This window comes from Ictidomys tridecemlineatus, chromosome 6 (assembly GCF_052094955.1).
Source record: "Ictidomys tridecemlineatus isolate mIctTri1 chromosome 6, mIctTri1.hap1, whole genome shotgun sequence".
Taxonomy (NCBI): domain Eukaryota; kingdom Metazoa; phylum Chordata; class Mammalia; order Rodentia; family Sciuridae; genus Ictidomys; species Ictidomys tridecemlineatus.
Genome location: NC_135482.1, coordinates 159,036,657 through 159,052,967, shown reverse-complemented (window position 1 = coordinate 159,052,967; position 16,311 = coordinate 159,036,657). Strand labels below are relative to the sequence as shown.

At 36.9% G+C, this 16,311-nt stretch overlaps 2 protein-coding genes across 2 annotated transcripts in view; both read right to left on the bottom strand.

The window, feature by feature from the left end:
- Positions 1-832: 832 nt before the first annotated feature.
- On the bottom strand, positions 833-9,236 carry LOC101976695 (cAMP-regulated phosphoprotein 19). Its single transcript, XM_078015964.1, has one exon. It carries the CDS (start codon positions 8,787-8,789, stop codon positions 8,499-8,501), a length of 291 nt encoding a protein of 96 aa, XP_077872090.1. The 5' UTR covers positions 8,790-9,236; the 3' UTR covers positions 833-8,498.
- A 48-nt stretch (positions 9,237-9,284) lies between these two features.
- The window catches only part of Gpalpp1 (GPALPP motifs containing 1), a 28,836-nt gene continuing 21,809 nt past the window's right edge, over positions 9,285-16,311 (bottom strand). The window contains exons 8-9 of the mRNA XM_005340361.5: positions 13,278-13,496; positions 9,285-12,662 (exon numbers count right to left, since the gene is read on the bottom strand). Of these exons, the coding sequence (XP_005340418.1) occupies positions 13,278-13,496 (219 nt within the window). The 3' untranslated portion in view covers positions 9,285-12,662. The remainder of the gene's footprint in view (positions 12,663-13,277; positions 13,497-16,311) is intronic.

Sequence of the window (16,311 nt, the reverse complement as noted above, 5' to 3'; positions counted from 1 at the left end):
AGGCTCCTATTCACCTTCCAGGGCTGGGTTAGATACCCTTATGTGAGCTTTACAGTGTTAATGACAAGGCCCAACCCTGAGCCACCATGCTTCTTATGATACACCATCCACACTGCAGTTCTTCAAACACTACAAAATGAATGTTGTGAGTTTTTGCAAATGTGGTTACTTTTCACACTGCTAGCTTCTTTTTCTTTTTATTGGATTCAGCCTAAATACCTTTTCTTCAGAGGCCATTCTTTTTCTCTTTTTGTGGTACCTGGGATTGAAGCCAGGAGTGCATTATCACTGAGCTACTTCCACCCCCAGCTATTTTTACTTTATTGCCTTCTTTATGAAACAAAGTTTTGGTAGGTTGCTGAGACTGTTCTCAAATTTATAATCCTTCTGCCTCAGCCTCCCTAGTACTGTGATTACAGGTGTGCACCACGACACCTGACCTCTTCAGAATCTTTTGTCATCACTCTACCTAAATGAGATTCTCATCTTCAATTACTTATTCTAGTCTCTCACCATCTTGTCAACTCTGTTTCATTTCTAACACCTATCACAATGTGCAATTACTCGATCTCCTTTATTTAGATCTTTTTTCTGTTCTCCCACTAGAATATAAAACCATGGGGAAGGGAATCTGCTTTGCTTATCAGTGAATATCCTGTAGTGACCAGCAAGGATCTCCTCTCCAGAAGCACTATACTTGCCTAGATCACTAGTGTGTTCCTGGCATCAAGCACACATGGGGGCATTTAATAAATGTTTAGTGAATGAAAAAAAAAATAGAAATTCTTAAAGAAATCCCTAATATATGGAAATGATCCGAGAAGTTAAAGCATTTCTTTCTTTCAAAAAAATTTTTTTAGATGTTGATGGAACTTTATTTTATTCATTTATATGTGGCACTGAGAATTGAACTCCATGCCTCATACATGCTAGGCAAATACTCTAACACAGAGCTCCAGCCCCAGCCCCCTAAAGCCTTTTTTTTAAAAGGTTATGCAAAATTACTGTATTTACAAAAATGGCACAAAAGAGAATTCAACAGTCCATGCACATGCATACATCATTCACATCTTCAACAATGAAAGATATTTAACACTACAGAACTAAATAAGAATACTAGCTTCAGCTAGTACTCAGAACTCAACAGGAACTCAGGCAGCAGGAGGCGCTCTATTCCCAGCAGGAATAACCTTAAACCTGGAACCGCCCTAAACCCAGATTGTTCTAAACCCGGAACGCCCTAAACCCAAGGAGCGGGATACTCCCTAAAACCTGATCCGCCCTAATCCAGTAGGATCCTCCCTAAACCCGGATCCACCCTGGTCCTTGAGCAGGGTCACCTTTCTCAAACATACATGCAATGTCACTTCAAATGTCCATTTCCACGAGTCCTTCCTCTAAGCAACATGGGGTATGCTGGCAAGGAAATCTCTCTTTTTTATAATCTCTCTTTTTTTTTTTTTTAGAGAGAGAGGAGAGAGAAAGAGACAGAGAAATTTTAATTTTTTATTTTTTTTAGTTTTTCGGTGGAAACAACATCTTTGGTTGTATGTGGTGCTGAGGATCGAACCCGGGCTGCACGCATCCTAGGCGAGTGCACTACCGCTTGAGCCACATCCCCAGCCCTGGCAAGGAAATTTCGATGCGTCATTCCTACTTGGCAATGGCTCTCAGCATCTCCCCCCTTCTGATTAATTAAACAACAAGCAATGTGGCTTAAGGACCGTGCCTGGTAGGTTGTCCAATTCAACATATGGTTCTTACCCGTCATGGGAAAAACTGACCTCTAGGCGTCAGCCTCCTGTCTTAGGTTGATACCACTGCAATTGGATCATACCCGTCACTGACTACTGGTCCAGCATACAGCCATACTTGTGGATAGGCCTATGCACCAGTGGGAGGGGGTGAGGTTCTTGACTCACCTCTGTTGGCCCCAAAATTTATTTATTTATTTATTTATTTAGGTTTTTTAAAGAGAGAGTGAGAGAGGAGAGAGAGAGAGAGAGAATTTTTTTTTTAATATTTACTTTTTAGTTCTCGGCGGACACAACATCTTTGTTGGTATGTGGTGCTGAAGATCGAACCCGGGCCGCACGCATGCCAGGCGAGCGCGCTACCGCTTGAGCCACATCCCCAGCCCGGCCCCCAAATTTAGACCATCACTAGCAGAAGGGAGGAGGATACAGAAATGCCACGACACCAAGCCAGTTGATGGCTCCTTTGGAAAAACTGCATCACTGGTGGTACCATCAGCAAAGATATGCCAGCACTACCACAATTAACATGGGGTGCACTGGCAAGGAAATAAAAATTGCATCACTGGTGACACCATCAGCAAAGATATGCCAGCACTACCACAATTCGCTGTACCAAACGATAGTTCACAATGCATACAAGTGATATATAGTCCAGGCAAGTTCTGCAAGCAGTTCAAAGCAGAGGAGTCTATCAATATGTCCATTTCCTCCCAGAGTAAATCGAGTCCTTGATTGAGCATTACTTGTTGAGTTATATTCATTGATGCATCAGTTTATACAGTTTACTGTGATAGCTATCACAGAAACTGTAGTTTGGTTTTATCTTAGTCTTCACTGGCACTGGGATGGAGATGGGAATTCTGGCAAAGATGCTAAAGAGACATTATCCTGAAAAGAATTATTAAATATAATGAAAAGGAAAGTTGAAAGTAAACAAACAGATCTGTTAACCTCCTTTAAAAACAATCCTTAATAGCTGTTTACCTAATTTAAATTAGTAAGCAAATAGATCTGTTAACCACATTTAAAAACAATCCTTAACAGCTGTTTACATAAATTAAATTAAACCATTTAAATCACGTGAATAAAAAAATATTCGGATCCATTTTTTCATGAGTGCTCCTCATATATGAAATATGGACATACACACATACAGACATACAACACAAAACACAAATGTGCACACAAACGTACAACACATAAGAATAATAAAGGCCTTGTAGCTTTAATTAGGTGAAATCTCCATTGCAATGTTTAAACTCCACAGTCAAAAATAAAACTTATCAGAAAAACATTAACCTAGGTTTGTATGAGCTCAAAAATAAAATACAACTTTATGATGTGGGAAAAATGCAATGATAAAATAGATATTGAAAAAAAGCACCCTGGTTAATCACTGTTGCAGATGTAAGAATAGCCAAGCCGGAGCTCTGGATATCAGCTGTTATGGATTTGAGTCAAATCATCTTCTTTTTCTGTAGAAATTGTTTTAGTTAATCTCTCTGAAATCCAAATCGGCTGCTGTTCTCCCTGTGGAAAAACACAAACAGAACCCCGACTCCAGACAATCACTGGGTCAGGACCTTTCCATTGTCCTGTTAGAATCTTTCCAAAGTACCTTAGGCTTATGTACATTTTTTGGCTACATATGTCTTTCCGCAGCACTAAGTCCTGATGAATCCAAATTTAGAAAGTTTAGAGTAAAAAGGGTTATTTTAAGTTTATCTTTGGGGGATATACACCCCTTTCCAATTCCCTCTTTTTACTTTAATAAGGATATTTTAATAGTTTGATGAGCTCTTTCAACTATGCCTTGTCCCTGTGGATTGTATGGGATTCCTGTTATATGAGTAATACCAAATGATGAGAAAAATTGTTTAAAAGAGGTAGAGGTATAACCAGGACCATTATCTGTTTTTAACTGTTTAGGAATGCCCTCAGTGGCAAAATTTTGTAAGCAATGAGCTATAACATCTTTAGTTTTTTCTTTGGCATGAAGGGAGCCCATCAAAAATCCAGAAGTATCAACTGAAACATGTAAATATTTTAATTTTCCAAATCCTGGCAAGTGTGTGACGTCCATCTGCCAAATATGGTTAGGTATCAATCCTCTAGGGTTGACTCCAAGATTAACTTGTGGTAAAAAGGTCACACAATTTTGACATTGTTTTATTATATGTCTGGCTTGTTCCTTAGTTATTTTAAAATGCTTTTGTAAAGTATTAGCATTAACATGAAACCTTTTATGAAAATTTGTAGCTTCTTCTAGTATAGAGAAAATATGTATGTCATGTGTAGTTTTATCTGCTAAATCATTGCCCAAACTTCCAGGCAATCCTGTATGTGCCCTAATATGTCCTAAAAAGAATGGATCTTTTCTGTCCCAGATTAGACCTTGTATAGTGGAAAACAAAGAGAAAACAGTAGAGGAAGGTAGGATTCTACCAGCATCTTCAAGGGATACAACAGCATTAACTATATATTGACTATCAGAAAATAAATTAAATACAGAATCTTTGAACATCACAAAAGCCTGTAATACTGCATTAAGCTCTACCTTTTGAGCTGATTGTTTGGGTACTAAAAATGTAAAAGTTTGATCAGGGGTAACTACTGCTGCTGTACCATTATTAGACCCATCAGTGAATATATTTGGAGCATTCATGAGAGGTGTTTTTCTTGTCATTTTAGGAAAAACTACAGGATGCTTAGACCAAAAAGACAACAAAGGATTAGATGGTAAATGATTATCAAATGAAACATTAGATTTACACATGATTATTGCCCAAGTATTTAACTCATTAGCTAACCCATCAATTTGATCCATAGTATATGGAGTAATAATTTTATTGGGAGAAATTCCAAACACTCCCTTTGCTGCTCTTATTCCTTTGAGTATTAGTTGTCCTACAGCCTCAGATACCTAGTAAGAATAGTGTTAGGAGAATAAGATAAATGTATCCACAATAATGGACCTTCTTGCCAAAATACTCCTGTAAGGATATTTTTTGTTGGTAGTACAATAAATAATAAAGGCAAACTTATATCAATTCTATCCAAATGCATATTTTCCATATATGTTTCAGTAATTTTTAATGCCTTTCTAGCTTTAGGAGTTAACATGCGGGGTGAATTTGGATCTGATGGACCTTTTAGAATATCAAATAAGGTCCCAACTCTCCTATTGGTATGCCTAGATAAGGCCTTATCCAATTTATGTCTCCTAATAACTTTTGAAAGTCGTTAAGTGTTGAGTTGATCTACTCGTATTTGAATTTTTGGTGGACGGACCATGGTTGAGGATAATAGAACTCCTAAATAATTAATTGGAAAATTTAATTGTACTTTATCTATTCCTATCTCTAGATTATAATTTTTTAATAAGTTTGTAAGTGTGGCATAACATTCCAGCAATGTGTTTTTATCTTTATGTGCTAATAATACATCATCCATATAGTGAAATATTTGTAGTTCAGGATTTTTATTTCTAAGTGGCTGGATTGCTTTGGTAACATAGATTTGATACATAGTTGGACTGTTAGCTATCCCTTGAGGGAGTACTTTCCATTCATATCTCTGATCAGGACCTTCATGATTTAGTGCAGGGATAGTAAATGCAAAACGTGGACTATCCTCGGGATGAATTGGAATCGAAAAAAAAAACCAATCTTTAATATCTATAGCTAAAACATGCCAGGTTTTTGGTAAAGCAGACAATTGAGGAAACCCTAATTGAGCAGGTCCCATAATAACCATCTCATTATTAATGGCTCTTAAATCTTGCAATAATCTCCATTTACCAGATTTCTTTTTGATGACAAAAATGGGAGTATTATGGGGAGATACGGAAGGTTGTATATGTCCTTCCGCTAATTGTTGTTTGACCAGATCATGGGCTACTTGTATCTTTTCTTTAGTCAGGGGCCACTGAGGAACCCACACTGGTCTTTCTGATTTCCAAGGAATTTTGATTGTCTCAGTGGCCCTTTCTGAAAATCCAACCCATGTCTGTCTGTTCCTTGATCTATTTGAATTGGTGCTGCCATACCTTGTTCTTGTTCTCCTAATCTTTTTTCTTTCCTAAAACCTTGTCTAGCCCTAGTAGTGGGCACATTAGGATTGATGTTATTTGTTAACATCAAACCTAGTTGATCTAGGACATCTCGTCCCCATAAATTTATAGAGAGATGATCCAATACATATGGCTGTATAGTTCCTTCATATCCTTCAGGACCCTTCCAATCTAATATCATTGCACTTCTATGGGGATTAGTCGCCACTCCTAGGCCTCGAAGCGTTTGAGTGGCTTGTTGTAACGGCCAATGTTTTGGCCATTCTTGACGAGATATGATGCTAAGGTCAGCACCTGTGTCCAGTAGCCCATTAAACTCATGTCCTTGAATATTTAGTTTTAGCATTGGGCGACAATCTAAATTTAAAGACAGCATAGCCCAATCTACACCTGTGGAGCCTAATCCCCTGGAACCTCTTTCTATACTATGACTAGAGAATTTATTATGTAGGCTGGGTATTATTAACAACTGTGCTATTCTATCTCCAGGTGAAATTACTGATATACCTCTTGGATAACTAGCTATAATTTTTATTTCACCTACATAATCGGGATCAATTACCCCAGGACTTATCATAAGTCCTTTTAATGTAGATGAACTATGTCCCAATAATAAGCCTACTGTTCCTTGGGGAAGAGGTCCTTTTACTCCTGTGGGAATGATTTGAACTCCCATCTCTGGAGTTAGTACTGCTCTGGCAGAGGCGCAGATGTCCAACTCTGCGCTCCCTCGGGTTTGTCTGATGAGGGATTTAATGGACAATGTGTTCTGGGCACTACCCTGATGGTGTTGCTGGGTTCCTCCACTGCCCCATATATTTGTGGTTGTGGGCCCCGGAGCATTGGGCCCCCCAGTCCATTTTTTGGCAATGGAGCCTGATGCCTTTCTCCATGATATTGTGGGTAAATACCTGGTCCTTGTCCTTTTTTTGATAAGGGAGTACCCTCTATGGTGGTTTGAGAACGGCATTCATTAGCCCAATGTCTCTCTCTACGGCATCTTGGGCAAATACCCGGTATTCTGTTCCTTTGATATCTAGTTTTGTTAAACCCTCCTCCTACGGGGCAACTCCTTTTAAAATGTCCTGTTTGTTCACAATTATAGCATGTTTTTGGCCTGGCATCTAAAGCCTGTTGTACTGCAGCTGCCAAGACTTGCCCTTGTTCATTAATATCTCTACATAATTTAATATATGTGTTTATATCTTCATGTCTCCATGGTCTAAGAACCTCTAACAATTTACTTAACTAAATTGTTTTTTACTAATTTGTTTTTTACTAATTTCTAATCTACTATAAAGATAACACAACCCAATAAAATAACACAAAACAAAACTGAAACTGAATGAAACAAAAACGGAATAAAAAAATCATTCTATCAATTTTCTCTTCCTCAGGGCTGACAAACTTCAAACCTTGAGCCAACCATTTTTCCTAGTTTGCCTGAGAAATTTCTAGGGACAGGCAACTTGAAATAAAAACAAAATAAATAAAAACAAGAACACATTGTTTTTTGAAATGGTCACCCATTCTCTCGCCTTCCCTCAGGGGCGAGCAATTTCACTTACCTCCAAGTTTCAGACATTCCGCTTATGGACCACCAAATGCCGCAGTCTGGCTGGGCACAGAATCACGAGCCACCACACACCTTGTAGATTCAAATAGCAACTCTTAATTCCTGAACTCACACAGGCCCTCTACAAACAGGTTCTGGGGAAATTCACGTTCTGCCACAAAATTCACGTACTCCACCAGGCTTTGAATCCCAAATACTTTCTCAATTCCAGGAGAACTCAACTGGGAACTCAGGCAGCAGGATACGCCCTATTCCCAGCAGGAATAACCTTAAACCTGGAACCACCCTAAACCCAGATTGTTCTAAACCCAAGGAGCGGGATACTCCCTAAAACCTGATCTGCCCTAATCCAGTAGGATCCTCCTTAAACCCGGATCCACCCTGGTCCTTGAGCAGGGTCACCTTTCTCAAACATACATGCAATGTCACTTCAAATGACCATTTCCAGGAGTCCTTCCTCTAAGCAACATGGGGTACACCGGCAAGGAAATTTCAATTCGTCATTCCTACTTGGCAATGGCTCTCAGCAATGGGCAAATATTGCCCAAGAAAATTCCATTGTTAAAGCTGAAATAGGCTTAAGGCCATTCAAGTTCAAGCACAGTTATACAAATCTTTCAAAGCCCCTCCTATTTTCATTTGAATTTGTGATCTTTCTTCAAATTTGTAATCTTAAACTTCTGTTTGACAAAATCCAGAAGAAAATTCCAGAAGAAATCAATACAGAGGTTACATTAAATAAGAGTAACATACACAGCTATAATTAAGATAAGCGAGGAAGGCAAAACATTAAAATTGTAAATTTGCTTATTACTTGTTGGAACCTATATTAGGATTTAGGTAATATATACAAATATTTTCAAGTAGATTACTTATGTTACTCTAAAATGTCCTTTTCATCAGTGCATGTTAAAACTAATCAAAACCTCTACACATGTATATTCCTTTACAATAGCAGCACATACTATCACTACCTGCAAAGCCGTCAGTCTCCTTTAAATGACTTAGTGAATGAAAGCAATAAAAAGTAGATAAGTAACATATGAGGAGAAATAATGGGAATTAGAAAATTAATGCAGGTCAGCTCTTTTAATCAGCCAGCCAGCTTGCTAGCAACAAGGGATGGTTTCCATTGAGGAAGGTCCTGCGGAGTGGGAATATGGTCACCAGTGACGTCTGTCTTATCCGGGGATGTAGTAGGAAGTTGCTTGTTCTTCATCTTTGCTTTTGCCATGTTGTAATCCCCAGAATCAAAATATTTTTGCCCTTTCTGCAATTGTTTCCTTAAAAAATCGGAACCTCCAGGCTTTTGTCCCAGGTGAGGATACCTTGCTTTTAATTTGGCTTCTTCAGCTTTCTCTGGACTAGTCACTTTATCTTCCATTCCCTTCTGCTCCTCCACCGAGGCCACCTCTGGGACTTCCGCGGACACAGCGTACCCTCTGCCTAGCCGAGCTCTTCCAGCCCTGCTCCTCCGGCCCGGTGCAACTGAACACTTCCTCTAAAGCCTTCCTTTCTTTGACCTTACATGATCATATTCCTATCATTTTTCATATTGCAAAAGATCTTTTTTGGTCACTTCCGAGTTGGGAAGTAGAGAAATCAAACAAAACAAAACAAACCACTAAAAGGCAATCAATCCTGAAAAAACTCACTCTCTGTTACATATCCTGTGACATGATGAACAATGGAATTGTTACCACTCAGTACAAGTACCTCTTGTATCATGGTGCTATTAAGAGGATTTCATTTATCTTTCTTACGTTCCTAACTGCTTATAATATTCTGATTGGCCAGAATAAGACTTTATAGAATATTCTTTTTACCAATATTGCCTGCTTCAGAAAAGCTAATAGTATTAAAACAAAATAAAGACAACTTCTCAGATTTAGATGAAACTTTATTTATACATAAAAAATTACAATTCAGGAATTCTTTTTTTTCCCCTAAAAACAGTCTTTTAATTGTCATGCTTAAAATGAAAAGAATAAAAGGGGCAGTGAACAGCTTTTTAATCCTATACATCCCATAGTCATAAATATTTTTTTTTTTTTTGGCATTGGGGATTAAGCCCAAGGCTTCACATGTGCTTTAGTACTGAGCTACCTCCTCAGTCCCTATTAAACAATAGGCTGCAAAAAAAATATACCTCTTCTATAACAGCATTAGTTTGTGTGCTGCAGACTTAAATCTCATGATGGCATCAAAAGCCAAAATAAAATAAACTAACATTCTGAAATAGAATACTTGGCTGTTGTCACTTGGGCACTATCTCTAGCCACTTTCCTCCACGTTTATTCTTCCTCTTAGGTATCTCAATGGAGAACTTTTTAAAATAATAATTACATTATCATGAAAAAAGTGAAAACAAAAGTGATAAGAACCTCTTGTAACTAGTTTAAAAAGCTATTCCTCATGATCCTACATTTAGGATAATGTTTTGGAATTAAGAATGTATGTAACCACTGTTAATTAATTATGGAGCATGCAAGCCTTAGTACTATGTAAATCTCAACTTCATTTCTAAAAAATCATTAATTCAAAGAATCATTAAATGTCCAGTGTTGCTACATCTAAATAAAATTAAAAATTATTAGTAAGACTTTGCTTTCAGAGCAGGACCTAATTTACTGTGTTTTGCCCTATACAAAAAGTGTAATGGGTATAGGCATCATCTCTCACTTTTTGTTTCCCCATCCCTTTTGTCCCACCTGTGAAACCCAATAACCCCACCAGTTACTTACCAGGAATGTGGTCACTATTTGAAGCATCTACATCTATCTGAGATGACAACTTAGAGAGCTGGATAAAATCACATAATTTTAGACACACTGAACCTAAATGATAGTGTTGCTCTTTTCTTCTTCTTCAAAAGGGGTAAGAGGCCTATAAAACTTGACCAAGAAATGTAGGGAATTTAAAACTAATTTGAAAATGTCAGCAGTTGGATAGAAGACTTGATTCAAACAGGCAGTTTGCAGCTTAGGAAGAGGGGAGGGGATGAAATGAAGTACATCTTTCCATTCCGTGCACATAACTACTTTGTTCTTTAATGGTCAATGTTGTATTGGGGCAAAAAACAAAACAAGACAAATTCTGCTCCATTTGTGTTCAATGAATAGAAGAGCAGTAGAAATACTGTCATATATAACTGGTTAGAACTAATAAACAAACAACCAAACCAAACCAAACCAAACCAAAATCTTTGGAAGTGGCTTCACGTTTTGTTAAAATTATCCTCAGGGTGACAGGAAAGGAAAGAACATTAGCTCCAGGGGTGCCAGTGTGGTAGAACCTACTGCAAGTATTTAGAAAGGAGAGGTTCTGTCCTTTGGAACAGAAGGTCACAGACACTCTGAAGTTTAGGGGAGAAAGCAAACATTATAACACAGAAATATTCCTATCCCTCTCAGTTGAGTATCCAAAGATGACATTTTTACTTTAAGAAATACCAAATTTCACAAAAATATGTGAGGATGTAGAAAGAGAAAATCTTCCCCCCCATTGGAAAAAAAACAGAATTAAATGAATGAAATAGACACTCTTGTATGAAGTTTTGTGTTCAGAAAAGACTAGCCACTGAAAAGAATGCTTTTAGTCAAAAGGTAGCTCTGTCCAATTCTGCTTACAATGAGAAGCCTTTACAATTTACTTAGAAGAAAAATTTAACTTTTTAATGTAATGTCCCTTTAGTAAGACACTGTTTACATTGATATTATAAAAAATATCATGTACTGCTACTTTTAAAAAATATTTTTATATAGATGAATATAATACCTTTATTTTATTTTTATGCAGTGCTGAGGATGGAACCTGGTGTCTCATACTTGCTAGGCAAATGTTCTACCAACTGATCTATAACCCTAGCCCATGTACTGCTTGCTACTTTAACAGTTGACTTGATTTTCATAAAGCTTACATGAACTGGGAATCAGAATCCTTATCTTTAAAACCTATGCTTCAGCTGGGTGCAGTGGTGCACACCTATAATCCCAGTGGCTGGGGAGGCTGAGACTGGAGGATCATGCGTTCAAAGTCAGCCTCAGCAAAAGCAAGGTGCTGAGCAATTCAGTGAGACCCATTTGTAAAAATACAAAATAGGGCTGGGGATGTGGCTCCTGGTCAAGTGCCAGAGTTCAATGCCTGATACCCCTGCAAAAAAAAAAAAAAAAAAAAACCAACAAAAAAACCAAAAACCCCTGCACTCCATCACACAGGAGTAGCAGAACTAGGATTTGCATTTAGGCTCCATTTAACTATTTAGAAGTTTCTGTTTATTGTTTTAAGAGGCTGTATATAAAGCATTACAAACTTATCTTCCCAATATAGTGGGTTATGATCATAGATTTTTCATTTTTGTACTGTGATTATTAGTTTGGTTTTTAAATAAAAGTTATACATGATTGATATAAAAGATCCAGTTCCAATAAATTTACCACAAACTGTTAAATATATTAATGGGAAAAAATAAGATCATCCCAAAGCAAAGTTCCAAGACACTCTTTGGTGAGATCATGGAGAAGAGTTTTACAGACTTCACACTGATAAACAGTTGTCAGCATTACCACCCTCAGATTGTTTCCCTCAGAAATATTTGTTATAAAAACTTAAAAATCAAAATATATTTTCCTTAGTACACAAGATAACCTAGAGTACTCACTTTCTGGCTTAAAAACAAAAAAGCCAAAAACTCCAAACAACAGATAAAAACCCTGAGTGCCAGAACAAGCAAACTGGTAACAAAAGGGACAAAATCCATACCCTTTCTATTTTCTAGTAACTGTGTATTCACTAGCTGCATTTGGAGGGAAAACCAACCAATTCCAAATTCATGAACTTACTGCCAAGTACCTGACACATTCACTCCAGGACAGGCAAATATATTTGTCAAAAAGGTCCAGGCTGTGGTAAATTTTCAACAAACAGTCCTGAGCAGATCTTAGAGGGAACTTGTATCACATCACAAAAATTGAGGAGTGGTAAAAGCAGTTGCGGGGAGTAGGGAAAATAATTAATTATGAAGAAAAGCCCAGGCTTCCTTGGAAGCCAAAGGCACATAGAGTATTCTATTCTACATAAGAAACACTGATTTTATGATTCCACATGACCTCAAGGACACAAAAAAAGGTAAACTTGTATGATTTTTTTGAGGTTAAAGTAATCTCTAATCTTAAGAAGCCCAAGACCAAGGTCTAAAGATGAAGAGACAGATAAAAGAGTATTCTTCAACTTTTCTTCATTGCACAGGGAAATCCCCCTGAGGTAAGAATAAGAGAATTTGGTAAGTTGGAAAACATTTCTAACTTTATATTAAAATTACGTTTGATTATTGATGTAAGTTTCATAAAAGTAAATATCATAAAGATTTTAAGAAGCAATCTTAGGTCTTTTTCAACTTCTTAATTACCATTTCAAACCTTTCTCAGGTTGGGCTGAATGTAAAATGGTCTGAATTAAACTTACAGAGGCCCTTCCAAAGCAATGAATATTTTATAACTATGATCTTGTTTTACATAAAAACTACCAGCAAATCTCCCTTTTTTCATTCTTTAATAAAGCATTGAATACTCAAGCTTCAAAATAGACTTTCCTTTGCCATTTCTCATACATGGAACTTTTATTTTAGTATTTTTGATAGTAATGCCTGGTTAGGTTATTATGAGGGCGAGGCTATTTTTTAGTAGACCACACTTTTTATCCCACAAAGCTGACTTTTCAAAAATCACAATTTATGTATAAAATAATGTAGGCTTATAATCTACTTTATTATAAAAGGAAATAGATCTTGGCACATAATTATTATAGAAAACAGAGTATTCAGAAAAGTTCAAATTCTTCAGTATGAAAATACATTTGTCTGAAAAATACTTACTTATAAAAACATATTGCCTTTGCCATGTGAAAATCTGGTGTTTAGTTCTCTAGATTTCTTTATTAGGGCTTTTTTCTGAGCTTCATCAAACCGATTAACCTTGAGATCCTTATCACGGTCAAATGGTATTCTCTCTTGGGGCTTATTTTTATTATCAGCAGCCTTACTTTTTAATTTTTTATGATGAATGTCCATAAGAGATTCTGATCTTTTTGACTCCTGGGGAAACAGGAGAGCAGTGATCAAAACCTAGCTTGTGTAAATTATTGACAGAATATCATCATGAAACAAAATAGACAGCAACAGCACACATTAAGGAGGGTTTTTTACAAACACAGACAGGTTTTTCCAAATCCAAGATCACTTCTGTGAAGATAATACATATCAAATGCTTTCTAATTCTTTATTTTCAACAAAACCAAAGGAGGCTAAAAGAAAATCATTAAATTTTGCTAAGAAAAAAAAAGGCAATCAATACATACAGCATGGAGAAACAGTTAAGAACTAAATTTCAAATTAGAAAAATTAAAATTGCAAGGACAGTGCTGCTGTTTTCAGCAATGGTAACCTTTAGCAAGTAAGTGAAGCCTCATATTCTCAATTGTAAGATGGCAGCAGTCAAGGTAATAATTTGTAAATATTTGGGTGAGGTAGGAGTTAAATGATCTGATGAATATAAAGGATTTAATATAGTGTCAGGTATGAGAATCAGTCAATAAATGCTGTGTTGGATTTACTGCATTTACTCTACTATAATCTTTACTATCTCTAAAAACTAAATGTTATTATTCCTGATGTATAGATGCTGAGTGATGCAATTTTTCCAAAGGAGCCATCAACTGGCTTGGTGTCGTGGCATTTCTGTATCCTCCTCCCTTCTGCTAGTGATGGTCTAAAATCTGGGGGTCAACAGAGGTGAGGCAAGGAACCTCACCCCCTCCACTGGCACCAAGGCCAAATTTGGGGTCCAACAGAGGTGAGGCAAGAACCTCACGCCTCCCCACTGGTGCATAGGCCTATCCACAAGTATGGCTGTATGCTGGACCGGTAGTCAGTGACGGGTATGATCCAATTGCAGTGGTATCAATCTAAGACAGGAGGCTGACGCCTAGAGGTCAGTTTTCCCATGAAGGGTAAGAACCATATGTTGAATTGGACAACCTACCAGGCACGGTCCTTAAGCCACATTGCTTGTTGTTTAATTAATCAGAAGCGGGGAGATGCTGAGAGCCATTGCCAAGTAGGAATGACGCATCGAAATTTCCTTGCCAGCGTACCCCATGTTGCTTAGAGGAAGGACTCGTGGAAATGGACATTTGAAGTGACATTGCATGTATGTTTGAGAAAGGTGACCCTGCTCAAGGACCAGGGTGGATCCGGGTTTAGGGAGGATCCTACTGAATTAGGGCGGTTCCAGGTTTAAGGTGTATCCTGCTGGGAATAGGGTGTATCCTCCTGCCTCAGGCATGCCCGCTCCTTGAGTTCCCATTGAGTTCTCCTGGGATTCAGAGAGTATTTTTGGGATAGTGGAGGTGTGAATTTTGCCCAGAACCATGGATTTTGTGAGAACCTGGATTTCCCCAGAACCTGTGTGTAGAGTGCTGGTGAGAGTTCCACAATAAAGAATTGCTGTTTGAATCTAAAAGGTGTGTGGTGACTCGTGATTTTGTGCCCAGCCAGACTGCGGCATATAGATATGTAAAGAAAAAATGAAAGGACAAATTTATGGGACCAATATGAAAAAAAGTCTTAATGAGCTGATAGTTGAGAGATCATTAGTAATTTTATTTATAGGTCAATATGAGGTTTAAGAACACATAAATTGATACAAGAATTGAATATATCACTGAATATATCATTTCCATTTTCTTCTTTTTATAAACTTGATTTCTTAACTATTAATCAAACAAACAAAAGAACACTATTGAGACTAAAACCTTATTCTAGTAATAAGTAACACTCATCCAAAGACCAGGATCTAACAGGAAAAACAGTCTTTCATTAAAGAGATTAAATTACAATTAAATTAAATTTTACTTTTTTTTTTTTTTGGAACTAGAGATTGAATTCAAGGTGCTTTATCATTGAGCTACATTCCCAGCCTTTTTAATTTCTTATTTTGAGACAGGGTCTTGCTAAATTGCTTAGGGCCTTGCTAAATTGCTGAGGCTGGCCTCAAATTTGTGATCCTCCTGCCTCAGTCTCCTGAGTTGCTGGGATTACAGGCGTGTATCATGGCTACATTTTACTTTTTATGTTACTATTTATCAAAATGAATAATGTATTTAGATTTTTTTTTTTTTTTTAAACAGTACTGAGAACTAAACCCAGGCCCTTGCGCATGCTAGGCAAGTGCTCTTCCATTGAGTTATACCTCTTTTATTTTGAGACAGGGTCCTGCTAAATTGTTCAGGCTGGCCTCAAACTTGCACTCTTTGTGTCTCAGCCTTCCAAGCAGCTGTGATTATAGGTGTATTTCTATGCTTAGTCATTTACATGGTTTTATCAACTGAAATTACAACTTAATTTAGAAATTAACATTAATGTTAACACATTTAATGTTAACATTTAAAGTTAGACACAGGAAATTTAAAATCTTTTCAATTTCAATTTATGTGCATATTTTTGTTGTATAGAAACATGATTTACCAAAATAGTTGTAAAATATGAGTTTCAAGTGCAGAAGTAAATTCTACTAAGACGTGGAATTCTGTAGCAGAAGAGAAATGAAACTGAACTTAAAAAAAAGGAGAAATAAAATTGTTAAGGAAGAGCTTGTTCACAGATATCTTTTAATGGATTATACTAGATATGGAATTGCTATGGTATTTAAGATTCTATTTGAAAAATTTAATAGTAAGATAATATGCTATAAATTATATCTTTGGTAACTATTAAAACTTATAATTAAATATTTCAGATGTCAAGTAAAAATATATGTTTTTCAAATTTCTTTTAGGGGTCACCTAACAAAAACATTTGAAGACTATGGTTTCCATCCCTGACTGGCTGAAAAGATTTACGGATTCCTGAG

Bases quoted from the DNA above. Each gene is read 5' to 3' on its own strand.
- LOC101976695 (XM_078015964.1), bottom strand. From the start codon at position 8,789: ATGGAAGATAAAGTGACTAGTCCAGAGAAAGCTGAAGAAGCCAAATTA.